General features: G+C 42.3%; 1 protein-coding gene across 1 annotated transcript in view; it reads left to right on the top strand.

Moving 5' to 3' along the window:
* The window catches only part of LOC140468102 (adhesion G protein-coupled receptor E3-like), a 51,673-nt gene that overhangs the window by 22,141 nt on the left and 13,906 nt on the right, over positions 1-15,626 (top strand). The window contains exons 5-10 of the mRNA XM_072564281.1: positions 1,217-1,266; positions 3,248-3,325; positions 5,039-5,216; positions 9,513-9,632; positions 11,530-11,720; positions 14,255-14,425. Coding sequence (XP_072420382.1) covers positions 1,217-1,266; positions 3,248-3,325; positions 5,039-5,216; positions 9,513-9,632; positions 11,530-11,720; positions 14,255-14,425 — 788 coding nt within the window. The remainder of the gene's footprint in view (positions 1-1,216; positions 1,267-3,247; positions 3,326-5,038; positions 5,217-9,512; positions 9,633-11,529; positions 11,721-14,254; positions 14,426-15,626) is intronic.

Raw genomic sequence — 15,626 nt, 5'->3', positions numbered from 1 at the left:
TGCAAAACAACTTCTAAAACGTTAAGCTATCCTATCTGTTATTGGCACGTCCTTGACAATCATGCTGTAATGAATCCCCAAAAAATTGTTCTGCGTCCCTTCAATCTCTGATTTGTACCTCTGCTCTCTGACTCTATTCACTTTTGTAAGATTGTCATTTACATGTCGGCCTTTTTTGTACAATGGCCCAGAAGTTCCGGTCAGGTCAAAAAGCCTATTTTCGACATTGATCAAATACCCATTTACTTTTCAATGTCTCCCATGTTGGAGAAACTTGAATAGGAGCCTCCTGTTTCAAACCTGCACTGGAATCCATGCCATCAAGAAAATTGCCATAGAAAGCACCCAATCCCTGTTTTGCAGCAATCTGGCTGCATTCAGTGAATTAATTGTGCAGCAGCAGCAGATCCAGACACTTTGACAGCTCCTGTGAAAGGCAAAGTATTTCACTTATGTAAGTGTGGGAATAGTGTGGCATTTAGTTATAAGGGGTTAGGGTGCCAGGTGGGTTAGGGAGGTAGGGGCCAAGTGGATGAGATCCATGCTATATCGGTCATGTGGTATGCTGGGTGAACAAAGTGGGCATGGTGCTGGAGGTTAGATGCATTGTGTATGAGCTGTTGATGGTACTGGGGGGGTGGGGTGTCAGGTGGGTGAGCTGGCAGGGTAACAGGGTCTAGTAAAACAGAGAATGAGGTCAGTAACACAATATATAGTGGGGTTCCAGGCTGCCAGGAAACTGTGAATGAATGCTTCACGCAGGTCAGGCTCAGGTAAGTGCTGACTCCGATGGTGGGGAGCATTCGGAGTGGGGCCAGGGAGAGGGCAGTGTCAGGCTTGGCAGGTGGGAGGAGGCTGTTGGGTCCAGAGGAGGGGGATGTTTTGTGCTCCAGTGGGTCATGTCAGTCACAAGCAAGGTCACATTCCTGCCTTGGAGAGGGCCTTACCATTTCTTCTAAAAGATGACACTTCCAACTCTGCTGCATTACCTCAGTATTGCAGTGGGAGTATCAGTCTAGGTTTTGTGTTCGTTCCAATGCAGCCATAACCTCTGTTTCAGGTTCTGCTCTCATTGGGTGGTGCTCACACTGAGCTCTGTTGTGATGTCTCACTTAGTCATTCAGGCTGAGGAAGGCTCAATGTTAAATTCTTACAGCATTCACATTCATTTCTCCTGTCAGTGAGCGACATTTTAAATCTCTTCATTATTTTACAGAACTAAACAGGATCAACACAGAACAATGCAGCCTGAACAATTTTACAAAGGTAGGAAAGGTATTTCTAATGATTGGACACTGTGGTTATAGGGAGAAGTTTAGGATACCAAGTGGATATGTGTGCAGGCAAAGAGGAGATTGTGAAGAATTTTGACATGGCTGATATGAGATACTGGTTGGCCTAATGATGGTGAAACAATCACAGTTCATCGTCTACACTGTATAAAACTGAGAGCAACTTTTGGTGCCATCATATGTGCAGTTAAAAGTGGAAATGTGGATATTGTTCTCAATGATGACCTGCACCTCCACAGTGCAGAATGAGTGACTTGACGTGCAATTCAACATTTTACATTCAATTGAAATTCACAGAAAGGAAAACGATAGAGGTTTAAAAAAATGAATTTATTTCACAAGGGACAACTGAGCATGAGATGTTTGGTGGCAGAGTATCGTGAAAGGTCAGGACTATAACCCTTCACAAGGAGATAGAGCAAGGCACAGGATTATGGAACAAAAACTGGAATTGCTGGAAAAGCTCAGGAGGTCCAGCAGCATCTATGGAGAGAAAACAGAGTTAACGTTTTGGGTCCAGGGATACTTCTTCAGAATTGTGTGGGGCTGGGAACAGGTTGTTACGCGTGTTGAAAATGCACTGTGGGGAGGGGAGGAGGAGTAAACTATGGGTGAGGATGGAACCCAGAGAGAGATAATACAGTTGGGCAGACAAGGGACTGGGTAAAGGTCAACCTGGGAGAAGAAATAGCTGCAAATAGGGACCAGTAATAGCTAGTAATGGGTTGTTTGTGGTAGTAGCCAATGTGATGACAAGGCCTGGTGAGTGTGGGGTTGGGGTAAGGACATGAGAGAAGGTGCTCAGGCTCTAAAATTGTTGAACTCATTATTGAGTCCAGAAAGGTGCAGGGTTCCCAAGCAGAAAGTGAGGTGCCATTCTTCCAGCTTGTGCTGAGCTTCACTGGAGCACTGCAGCAAGCCTGAGACAGAGATGTTGGCCGGAAACCATGGCGATGTGTTGAAGTGGCAAATAACTTGAAGCTCAGGGTCATTTTTGTGGACCGAATGTAGGTGCCCTGCAAAGAGCTCACCCAATGTCGAGGAGACCACATTGTGAACAGCAAATATAGTGGATCATTGCTTCATCTGAAAGATGTGTCTCGGGCCTTGGATACTGAGGTAGGAGGAAGGAAGCAGGCAGGACTTATTCCTTCTGCGATTGAAAACAAAGGTGCTATGGGAATGTATGAGGTGGAGGAATGGACCAAGATGCTCTGGAGGGAACAATTCCTGTAGAATGCTGACAAGGTGAGGGAGGGAAAGATGGCACATCCTGCTGGATGTGGTGAAAATGACAGCTAATAATCTTCTCAATGTGGATGCTGGGGGAATAGCAGGTGAGAATCTGAGAGGGATCCTATTGTTGGTGAAGCAGGGAAATGAGGGGGTGAGGGCTGGTGTGAAGGAGATGGGTCAAACATGGCTGAGGGCACCGTCTGACCCACGGTATCTGTTCTGATGATGCCATCTTCAAGAAGTGGGCCTCCAAAGACTCAACCTTTTTTCTCAACCAGGAATTCCCCACCATCATGGTTGATATCATTTTGTAGGGACCATTCTCTCTGGGCCATCCACTCCTCCTCCATTCCCAACACCTTCACATACCCCTTTAAACTCCCTTTCCTTTTGATCCCCTGTCTTTATAACTGTTTAGATGGTGTAGTTTTGTATTTGCCTGAGGTATCTAAAATGTTTTGATACATTCAGAGTGCTGTATGTATGCAGCTTATATACTTGTACCTATGTATCTTTATGCAAGACATGATTGTGTATGATCTATGGAACACATGATCTCTGTAACAGTGTACATGCCTATCACCTGTGCACTTATAGGTATCATATGTTTATTAACATGATCAATGAATCAGTCTGAGAAGGGATAAATGAATTTACTGAACTGAAGTTAACTCTCTTGCTTGAAAGATTTTGATGCCTCTTTTCTCTCCTTCACACAGATATCCCTGACTACTTACCATATATTTTGTTCATGGATTAACTCCACCATTAATCAGATTACTCATCAGAATGTACAGGTCAGTCATGACATACACCCCATTGCATCATGGGTAGAATATAGGAGCTGGTGACATCATTCTCTAAGATCATGACATAAAGTTCAGTCCTTTTCTTCCCCATTTCCCTTCACTCATTGTTTTTTCTTCATCAAAGCATTTAACTCAGTAAATTGCAAAGCTCTCTGGATTGGAGTGTCTATAAACTTTATCACAATCCTACAATTCCTTTGCAATGACATAACTGAGCAGGTGATCTGAAACAGATGCCTTGTACACGTATATTGAGCTGTTGATATTTTACATTTCGTCATCCCAAACAACAAATCTAATGCTACATTAGCCTTTGTGATTATGTGGTGCACCTGCATCCCAACATTATAGGAATCATGTACAAGGATACCCAGATCCTTCAGCACATCAGTGTTCTGCCGTCCCTCTCTATTCAGATAAAATTCTGCTTTTCTCTTCTTACTGGGAGAATGGACAACCTGATATTTTCCAAAATTATGCTCCTCTACCAAATTTCTATATCCCTTCTATACACCCATTTCCATCCCTTTGTAAACTCTTGCATGCCTCTTCAATATTTGCTTTCCTACCTGTCTTTGATTCATCAACAAATTTGGCCACAATGCACTCAGTGTTTTAAAAGCCAAGTCATGCACATAGACTACACAAAATTAACACTAGTTCCTAAGATAATCCCTCAGGTACCTGATTGCGAATCATTTACCTTGACATTTAATTTCCCCATTAAGTGAAAAATACTGGTTTAGTTTTGTCTGTGATGGATTGGTACAATGATTATGAAGATGTGGATTCCAGACGGGATCCCTCGGCTTCGAGATTGGTCAAACGAGTCAACAGAATGCAGTCTGTATAAAGCAAGATTATCTGTTTCATAAAGTAAGGCATCCTGACGCAATTCTGTTCAGCAACACAGACGTTAAAGCTTCTGTGCTCTGTGGCGAAATTGCACAATTACAATTGAACAATAAGCATTTTTATATGTTTTTTTAAGAGACATTACAGCCTTAAATACAAGAAAAGACCCATCAACTGTAATATGGTGACATTATTGACAGCACGCTAATCCAATGTTATTTCCTGGGAAATGATTCTTGTTTTACGTAAATCATCATCTCATGCTAGCAGTTCAAGGTTAGTTCGAATGGGCAATTAATGTGTCAGTATACATTTTACGAAAGCTCCATTGTTTGCATTATCTTCTATTCTAGCTAATTCAGCAAAGAAACAGGTTCACGAAGTCAAATCATAACTTGCAGCCATTTTGTTCTTAATGCAAAGCCTACATATATTTGTTGCTTCTAACAACAGCTAGAATCCAAAATTTGAATCCTCAATTACAGCTCTGAATTCTACAGCTTTTAAAATGATTGATAGGGGATGTCAGTCAACGACAGAGAAGCAATGGCCAGGTAACAGTGAAGAAACATGTTGAGACCCCAATGAGGGATTACACAATGATGTTCCAGCACAGAAACAGACCATTTGGCCCAACAATTTGTCCTTCTGGGAGTGCGAGTCTAAATGTTGTGCAGGAGCAGGATTTGACCCAGAGACAGAAGCGTTACCTGTTGAGCCGCAACTGGTCACCATTTGGTCAATGAGCAGATCCATTAAAAGGAGCAATGACAATCTTCGAATAAATGGCACTTGAGAAATTATTTGTGTTCGCTAGGATGGAAATGAATTGTTTTTTTCCTACAGGAAATCATTTCAAACTCCAGTGATATTTTAAGGAATTATTCCTTGTGGGAAAACATGGAAAAAGAACAACGACTCTATTCCTGCTCCATATTCCTGCAAACCATGGAAAATGTTGCCATTGTTGCCGCTCTGAATTTGTCACCTCAGGGAAACAGAACAATATCAACTGAAAATATCAGTAAGCTCAGCAAAAGATATTTTGTGTAATCGACTTTGTTCAATCAGCTATGTACATCACACAAAGAATCTTCATATTACTGACCTTACACAGTGTCTAGTACTGAGATATTAAACAAGTTCATCATTATTGGGAAATCATCCGATACACTTGTCAAGTGTAGATCCTGAATTTAAAATGTTTCAAGTCCCTTTCGGTTTATGATTAGATTAGATTAGATTCCCTACAGTGTGGAAACAAGCCCTTCAGCCCAACAAGTCCACACCGACCCTCTGAAGAACAACCCACCCAGACCCATTCCACTACATTTACCCCTGACTAATGCACCTCACACTACGGGCAATTTAGCATGGCTAATTCACCCTAACCTGCACATCTTTGGACTGTGGGAGGAAACCGGAGCACCCAGAGGAAACCCACGGAGACACGGGGAGAATGTGCAAACTCCACACAGACAGTTGCCTGAGGCAGTAATTGAACCCAGGTCCCTGGTGTTGTGAGGCAGCAGTGAGAACCACTGAGCCACCATGATGCCCAATTTCATAAAATCTCATGGCTGTCTGAAGTTAACTAATGAGGACCTGAGCATCAAAGTCCAGGGATCTCCACTGGTTGTTTGATGGCTCACCAGAGACTTCAACACACGAACTTGCAAAACAAATGTATTTTCATCCATAAGATTTGTTTCCTTAACATGATTTAAAATGGTTAAATTATTTGTGAGAGAAGGAGGAAAAGAAGCCATGCCCTTTGATGTGACAGTCCAGAGCATGGAAACATGAATCTTTCTGCTGTTTGGTTGTGTAAGAACAAAGAGCAAAGAACAAAGAAAATTACAGCACAGGAACAGGCCCTTCGGCCCGCCAGGCTTGCGCAGATCTAGATGCTTCAATTAAACCTGTCGCCTGTTTTCCAAGGATCTGTATCCCTCTGTTCCCTGCCCATTAATGTATCTGTCAGGATATATCTTAAATGATGTGATCCTGCCTGCCTCTACCACCTCCACTGGCACCACCCTCCTTCCACATAAAGAACTTTCCACACATATTTCCCTGAAACCTTTCCCCTCTCACCTTGTGACCACTGGTAAGGGGCTGATAAAAATTGCAGGAATCTTGGTTGTTGCCAAACATGATCTATTCTTCAAACATGGTAAATATTAGAACATAGAACATTGCAGCTCAGTACAGGCCTTTTGGCACTCGATGTTGCACCAACCTGTGTAACCAATCTGAAGCTGATGTAACCTACCCATATCCATTATGATCCAAATGTTTATCTAATGACCATTTAAATGCCCATAAAGTTGGTGAGATCATTACTGTTGCAGGCAGAGCGTTCCACGCCGTTACTACTCTCTGAGTAAAGAAACTACTTCTGACATTTATTCTGTGTCTATCACCCCTCAATTTAAAGCTATGTCCCCTTGAGCTAGCCATCACCATCCAAGGCAAAAGGCTTTTACTGTCCACCCAATCTAACCCTCAGATCATCTTATATGTCTCTATTAAGTCACCTCTTCACCTTCTTCTCTCAAACGAAAATCGCCTCAAGTCCCTCAGCTTTTCCCCATAAGACCACATCAACCACTTTACCTTCATCCACCTGCTTGGTCACCTTCTCAAAGAGCTCAAGAAGATTTGTGAGTCACGACCTAGCCTTCACAAAACTGTATATTAAACATGTACAGCAGAAGACTCCACCTAGCCCTGTCAGATGATCTTACATTACTTCCCAATGAAGATGGAGACTACCTCATTGACATATTCACATTAACTCTTTACCCACAAATCATAACATTGAATCTGGGCATTCAGCATTCAAATTAACAAACACTCCTTCAGACAAAGTTTGATGGAATCTCACCCCGAGAGCTGTTGAGATCAGTTCAGTTCAAAATTTCCACTCTGAGATAGATAGATTTGTGCATGTTAGGTATTAAGGGTTGCAGAACTCAGACAGATCAATGGGATTAAAATACAGTCAATTGATTCAAGGTTCAAGAGGCCAAATGGTATCCTCATGTTTCTGTGCCCCATCCTGGGATTTGGATAAATACACTATATTCTCATCTAATAAAATACCCTCCTGTTTAGGCATGGCCTGCCAACATTTCAATCATGAGTCATTCTTTATTTTTCATTTTCCTTGCTGAGATGTTGTAATTGTTGGTACATCTGGCATTTATTGACCTCCTTTACAAGGTCAGCATCTGTCATTTTGGTGTTAGATAAGAGTCCCATCAAGAACAGATAAGATACAAATATCAAGGATCTTTTGTGAATTTGCTGCATTTTTACCACATTCCAATAGTTTTATACTCATCTTTATTTTTACAACCACAGAATTGTCCCAGAACAGGAGGCCAGTCTGTCCATCAGGTTTCCCTCAGCTCCCCAAATGATCAATTCACGTGGTGCCATTCTCCCACCCTGTTTCCATACCCCTGCATGTTCTTCCTTTTCTCTTGTGAACATTTCAGTTGATTCACATGCACCTCAGGAACTGCATTCCACACCCTAAACACTCTCGCTGAGAAAAGGATTTCTCTTTTACTGCTTTTGCCTACTACTTTCGATTTTTGCCCACTGATCCATGATCCTTTCATGAGTGGAAATGATTTAGATTCATAGACATTTACAGCACAGGAGGAGGCCATTCAGCCCACTATGTCAGCACCACTCAATGATGATCTGATGACACTTATCTCATTTTCCAGTTCTTGGCCCATAGTCCTGCAGGTTACAGCAACACAAGTGAACATCTAAAATGTGAATGTTGTGAGAATTTCTGACTCTTCAGGCAGTCAGTTGTAGACTCCCAACATCCTCTAAGTGAAAAGATTGCTCCTCAAATCTCCTCTTAGCCTTCTACCTCTTCCCTGGTTATTGACAGCTCTACCAATGGGAAAAGTGCCTTCCCATCCATTCTGTCTGAAACCCTCAACATCATATACCCCTCAATCTTTGCTTCTCCAAAGGAAACAACTTCAGCCTATCCAATCTCTCCTCATAACTCAGACGAGGTTTAAGGTAACATTCTGGTTAAATCAGCTCCCTACCTCCTCGTTGCAATCATATCATTCTGATAATGTGTTGACCAGAACTGCACACAATACTCCAGTTGCTACAAAACCAGCAAGTTTTATAGTTGCAGCATAATCACCCCATTATTGTGTTCTATCACTTTGTAAAAAAGGCCTTCTTAACCACCGATCAATCACACCTGCTACTTTCAGGGATGTACTGACATACACAAACAGGGTTCTTCTGATCTTCAGTACTTTCCAGGGTCCTATCATTCATTGTGCAATTCCTTACCTTATTAGCCGTCCCCTCCTGACCTATTTCCCCTTCTGATTTTGAACACACCAAGGATGGGGAGGCTTGAGAAGCAGGATGTAATTCCAACACTGGGGAAAATCGAAACATCCAGGACAGTGTGAAGTCAGTGTTGAGTTCAAATAGATCACATTTGTTGATAGAAAGAGGTATATTTCCCAAAGTATATGACTTACAATTTTTAAGAGTTGATTTGCATGCACATAAAAGGTGGAGATGGTCAGTGGAATGGTCAACCCATTAAGTTACTTAAATCTACTGTTCTTTAAATTTTGGGAATAAAGAACAGCCCACGATGTCTCAGGGTTAAAAATTCAGTTTTTCCTATTTCAGTACCTGTTTACTGACATAAGCTTGAGGGTTATCATTCCAGTATTATTACTGCATTGGGATCCTATATGTTCAAAATGTGATTGACCACATCAAGATATCATTAAAGGATTAGTTGTTCTGAATGAAGAGCAATGAGTACAAAGGTTGTTACGAGAGATTAAGTTTGAAGGGATTTCAGTGTATTGAATGAGATTTCATCAATGAGAATCGTTTTTGTTCATAGAGCGAAGCCTGTAGTAGATTCGTGGATTATATTTTAATTAATCACAACATGGCTATTGTGTTTTGACCATGGGTGAAGTCCCAGTCCACTGAGGTGAGCTTTTTAACCAGCACACCACAGGATTCAGCAACCTCCATGGCTCCCTCCAAACTGTTGCTGAGGAACTGGACCTCCCAAATTAAAACTCTAGGAATCCAGGTCTGTTTCTCCCATGGTGCAAGGAGTAGGAATGTTCCAAGCTCTATTTAGCCACCTCAGGAGCGAAATCTAGTCCAAAGCAGCCCAGAGCTGTGTCCATCAATTAAACTGACGGTTGAGCCTGAACAATATAACTAGACTGTGAATATGTTACACTCCGATATGACTCACTTCAGGGTTTGATATTTTTTTCACATTTAGATATGGAAGTAAGGGCTTTTCAGGGAGGAAACAGGTCAGCCCTGGACAGAATTCGTTTACAAGTGAAGGACACTGTAATGGATATCAACCGACAGACACACAGCAGAGGAAATACAACTGGTAACTTTACTGGTTATGTCTCCTTCCATTTCAGTTCTCTGTCATAATGGCGTACGATTACATTCTCCAGAACCATCTGAGATACCTTCACTAATCGTTCTTACAGGGTTTAGATTTACTGAAACCAAAAATGAAAGGACATGCACACAAAGTATTTGGCAGAAGAGATGTTTAAACTTGCAGAACAGGAAATGTTTAAGACATGGTTCATTATATTATATCTGAGACACTTTTTTTTATCAATTCACAAGATGAGGCTATCACTAGCTTGGGCAGCATTTATTGCCCATCCCAATTGTCCACAGGGCAGTGAAGAATTAACCACAATGCTGTGGACTTGGAATCACATTATGAGACCATACCAGGTAAAGGTGGTCGTTTCCTTCCCTAAAGGACAGTAGTGAACCAGATGGGTGGCACGGTGGCTCAGTGGTTAACACTGCTGCCTCACAGCAGCAGGAACCTGGGTTTGGTTCCAGCTTCGAGCTACCGTGTGGAGTTTGCACATTCTCTCTGTATCTGCATGGATTTCCTCAAAATGTTCTGGTTTCCTCCCACGGTCCATAGTTGTACAGATCAGGTGGATTGTCCATGTTAAATTGTCCATAGTGCCCGGGGATGTGCAGACTAGGTGGTTAGCCATGGGAAATACAAGGCATGGGGTTGGGTTTGGTTGGCATACTATCCAGAGGGTCAGTCTGGACTCAATGAACTGAATGGCCTGCTTCCACACTGTAGGGATTCTATGATTCTCTGAATTGGCAATTGATTTATTGTCATCATTAGACTCTTAATTCCAGATTTTTATTCCATTCAAAATTCATTGTTTACCGTGGCAGAATTCAAACCCGTGTCCCCAGAACATTACATGAGTCTCTGGATTAACAGGCCAGTGATAATACCACGAGGCCATTGTTCCCCTGTTTGGGGTCCTGTCAGAATTTCAGCCTCAATTTCCAAGTAATGACACATTGGTATTTATCACATGATCTTAGCACCAGAGCAACTGGGACTGGAACACTAGGCTGAGACATCCTTCACATCCCCCAGGATCTGTCCTTTCCATTCTGATGAGGAAAAGTGACCTTGTGATGTCAGTTAACCCTTGCGAGCACTAACTGCATTGTACAGCATTCTCGTTTTAGTTTATTCTCTTTGAAGTGAAGTGAGACATGCTAAAGGGGATATGCTGAGGTCAGTTTGAAAGGTGTTTTGGTCAGTCAGAGCCTTCAGCACCAGAAGGTTTGAACATCATTTCAAGAGATGGCATGGAATAGATTCAGTGCAGAGAAGATCCCCAAGCCTGATTCCCAGAGGCAAAGGACTGAGTGTCAAGAATTGACTGGAGACAAAGTGATTTGACAGGAAAATCCTGGCACTGGATTTAAAGAGGGATAGAGGATGTGGATGTAGTTAATCCAAGGACAGCTTCAGCAATTATGTAGACATGAAATTAAGGAGCACAAGTGAATCAGTGAGACTGATGGAATGGACATTGATGGGGAGAACATTCCTCAGTCACAGGGACCAGAACATGGAGTTGATTTCGGGTTAGTTTGTGGAGGGAGAAACCCATCGAAGAAACGGCCTTGGAAAGGAAGATGGAAAGGAACTCTGTCTTTTGCAAGAGTAATCGGCTGAAAAAAAGGCTCCCCATTCTGGGATCTTGCTGCCCCTTCCTATATTTATTGCAAGACCAGTATTAGCTGTTCTCCAATCCTAACTGTATGTGGTATGAACATCTTGAAATCCAGCTGCACTTGGTCATGACCATTTCTAAGACGTTGGTTATTATTGTTCTGTTTCTGCAACTGATGTACATGTATTTTGTTGCAAATGTTTACCCTAAATGTCTCTCTCCAGCATTTGTAATGCTTCATGATCCCTGCATAATTAGATTTAACAGTGGTGGCTTTGATCGCCTACAAGGACATGGACTCCATTCTGAATGGAAGTGAGTTCCACAGCACCACTGGTGGGAAACAGAAGCCGTTTCAATTAATCTCAGATGTAGTCTCAGCCGTGATAACGAACAGGGACAACAATGGACTTGACCCAATTGTGAACATCACCTTCAAGCACACTCAGGTTTGTATAGAGTGTTATGACTGGGTGAAGTTCTCCAATTCATTACAGAGCCAGGCGGGGAACTGCGAAATGCCAAGTCCTTGCTGAGGACCAATGAGAAGGGCTGCCATTGTGTATTCATCCACCCTCCCTGCTGGTCACTACAAGGTTAATTTGAAAACAATCCCTTCTCTTGTAGGTGCCTTTCACCCAGACAAATGTAATTGATATTCTAAAGGGAGCCAATTTAACCAGGCTCCCTTGACTTAGTGAAAGACTGAGTTTATTAATTGCCAAATACAAGAAGAAATAATAATGTAATACACATACACATGGTTCAGATATGTCCAAAAATAAAGCTAAAAAAGATATACTCATCAGTCTGTGAGTTCCATTTAGAGTAGAAAATGGGACATTGCATCCTTTAAATTGGGTGATAACTGGGAGGAAGGATGTCAATAGACAAGCACTTGATTTTGAGCTGCATGCCATTTCAGATCAGCTGAAAGGCGTTTGACCTGCTTCCACTTGACACAGTTTCACTGCTTCCAATAGAGAGAGAGATTATCTTTCTTTTATGTGACATAATATTATTTTAGATGAGCCACCGAAAGTCAGCTCTGAGACCTGTCACAATTTAACTGGAACATGTGCACCAATAATCGAGCCCCACTGCTCTATGTGTGTTCACAAAATATATTAAACCCCACTGACACCACCAAAATGGTCAATTTGCCTGACTGACTGATATTCGGACAAAAGCATTTCACAGCTGGTGAGTTTCATAACAGAAGAATAACTACTTATTTCAACACACTTCACATTGCCAAAAACAGAGAAAAGAAAGAATTTCCAATCTACCACTATGTGCCTCAGATTATACTCCCTGAAAACCCAACACGTAAACACAGACTCAAACATCAGGAAATGAGACAGGGATAGAGAGTTTAACACGTATACGAAGGGTGGAAAAAGAATACAGATTGGGGAAACAAAATTCTGAACATCCACATTCTAGTCCACAAGGTTGGAAGGTATTTTCTCCCAGTCCTTTTGATTTTAACAAGGATAACACACTGCTGCCTGTGGAGTAATGGTCATTATTTGACTTCATTGTAGATTGGTTGGACCAAAGGCTTTTCTTGTTTCAAAATTTATTTTCAGCTTTCTTGTTTTGTTTTTGTCTTTTCCCAATTGGGGGATGAAGAGAAAGAGAGAGACAGAGAGATGAAGAGAAAGAGAAGGATAAATAGAACATTTCTACATGCAGTTTCTGGAACTGACTGACTGTCTGTCTGTCCCTCTCTCTCTCTCAGCTGCCCTGGGATTTCCTACTTATCAAACTGCAGCTCAACCAACCGGAGGGCTTTTGTCAAGCAGAACTTCCTTCACTTGAAACCCAGTCATTGCCATTCAGTGAAGAATTTCCCTTCTCGCTGCTTCTGATAGCAACCTTGTACCACACAGTTCAAAACATTTGCAGCACTTGATTTTTAAATTGCAGATAATTTTGAGTCGGCACTCCAAATTCCATTTTAGTTTATCATCCCCAAAAAGAAAATATACACACCTTCTTAGAGACATAAAAGCTTTTAATGATGCAGGAAATATAAATTAATGAGAGACTTCTTTATTCTTATCAGAGTTAGTGAACATTTGCCCACTTTTTCAGTTTCCTCCCCTCCTCGTTCAATATCCTGACTCTTGTGTGAGAACAGCCTGACATTCCTTCCCTCAATTCTTCATTCCTCCTCCATGAAGGAAGACAGTGTCAGCAGAAGATTCAACACAGAGACACACATCGACAGACCCAGGCAGGCACATGAACAGACAAACGTACACACACACACACACATTTATTCAGTGAACATTCAACTTATAATAGCAGAGAGTCAAACACACAAAAATATGAACTTGAAGCAAATGTAGGCCATTTGGCCCCTTCAGCCTGCTCTATCATTTAAGAAGATGATGAATTATCTGTTTGTGTTTTGATTCCACATTCCCATATCACCTCAATAACCTTTCATTCCACTCCCTAACCAAACTCCATCTACCTCTTCATTCATAATATTCAGTGACATCACCTTCAGCACATTCTGAGGCAGACAGCCTGAACTTAGCACAACCCTCTGAGGCAATAAACAATTCTCCTTATTTCTGTCCTAAAAGGGTCACCCATAATTTCAACATTGTGTCTATTTGACATGAACTCAACCACAACAGAAACATCCTTTCTCCATCCATCTTGTATAGGCCATTCAGGATTTTGTACACTTCTATCAAGTCAGCCCTCACTCTTCTAAACTCCAGTGAAAACAGACCCAGTCAGGTCAACCTCTCTTCATAAGACATTCCACTGATTTGAGATATCAATCCAGTAAACCTTCTCTGAACTATCTCCAATGTATTAACATCCTTCCTTAAAAAGGGGACCAAAACAGCACACAGGATTTGAGATGTGGTCTTACCAATACCATGTATAACTGATGCACAACAACCTTAAGTTGATATTGAATCCCTCTCATATTGAATATAAACCTTGCTCTCCACAGCAAGCGAACAGTGAGTGGACAACCCACTGTGTCCACTGGGATTACACAGTTGGGAAAAGCTACTGGTCTCCTCTTGGCTGCAGTGTGGGAGATTCCAGTGGAACACACACCCAGTGTCGATGTAACCATTTCTCCACCCTGGCATTGCTGATGTCTCCTGTTGGATGGCAGGTAAAACTGTTTCTCCATCTGTGATCTCTACAGTTAGTTCAGAATTCATGAACTGGATACAGGCCCTGAGTGTTGCAGTGATTGTGAACGAGATTATGTTACAATGCAAGCTCCTAGAGTGAAGGATTTAAATCTGGGGGGTGCACCAACACTCTTGTGCAGGACAGTCTCAAATAATGGTGACATTTCAGAGCCAATCAAGAAGTATTGTTGAAGGGACTCAATGGGTTGGAAATTTGGCTTCTTAGGACCTGGGTGTTTGGCACCTTAGGAACCAGTTAATATTTTTTGGATGCAGTCTCATCTGGGTGATGGGGCCAAGTACGTCATGTCGGGCAGTATCAACTGAAGGAGTCAATTAAGGCGTATGGAAAATAAGACAGGATTTGAAAACCCAGAGGACAGTTGGAGGTAGTGAATTGCGTAATCTGTAGTTGTTGGAAAGAAGACTTACCGTAGGCGGTTAGTGACTGAGAGAGTTGGAAAAGTCTCATTCAAACCGAGGGGACATCTGGAAGGGAAAGATCTAAACAGGTTGGACTTCATTCCAGGAAAGGGAAGCTGAGCAGGAACCTAATGGAGATGCTTAATAAACAATAAACATAACATCTCAAACTATCAAGGAGTATGTCCTTTCTGCAAGACAGCAGCAGAGTAGGACGCTTCTCAAAGAGCTCGTACATTTGAATTATTTTCCTTTCTCATTTTTTTCTCTTTTCGTCTTTTTTTAAGCCTCCTCTTCTCTCTTCTCGCCCTTGAACCTCCCATGTTCGAACCTCCTGGTCTCAGAAATCCCAGCCTCAGAAACCCCAGCCTCAGAAACCCCAGCCTCAGAAATCCCAGCCTCAGAAATCCCAGCCTCAGACCTCCAGCCTCCTAACTCACAGCCATCGACTTGGCTGCCTCAGAATTCCCAGCCTTGGAACTCCTGACTTCAGTACAGACCCGACCAGGTTGCCTCTTAGGATGATGGTCTCTTGGCCCAGTGTGGCCACCTGGTGGCTGAGAGTAGCATCCTCTCAGCTCAGCATGGTGTCCTTTTGGCCCAGCATGGTAATCTTTCGGCATGGCATGGCGATTTCCCAGCAGTCCAGCATAGTGGTCTTCAGGCTATACGTAGTGTCCTCTTGGCCCAGCGTGGCATTCTCAAAGTGGCCCAGCACAGTCATCTTTGGGCAGTACATGGTGGCCTCTTGGCCCA

The sequence above is a fragment of the Chiloscyllium punctatum genome, chromosome 46 (genome assembly GCF_047496795.1).
Source record: "Chiloscyllium punctatum isolate Juve2018m chromosome 46, sChiPun1.3, whole genome shotgun sequence".
In the NCBI taxonomy this organism is placed as follows: Eukaryota; Metazoa; Chordata; class Chondrichthyes; order Orectolobiformes; family Hemiscylliidae; genus Chiloscyllium; species Chiloscyllium punctatum.
Note: the sequence above shows the minus strand (reverse complement) of the source record. Positions and strands in the feature narration are given on the sequence as shown.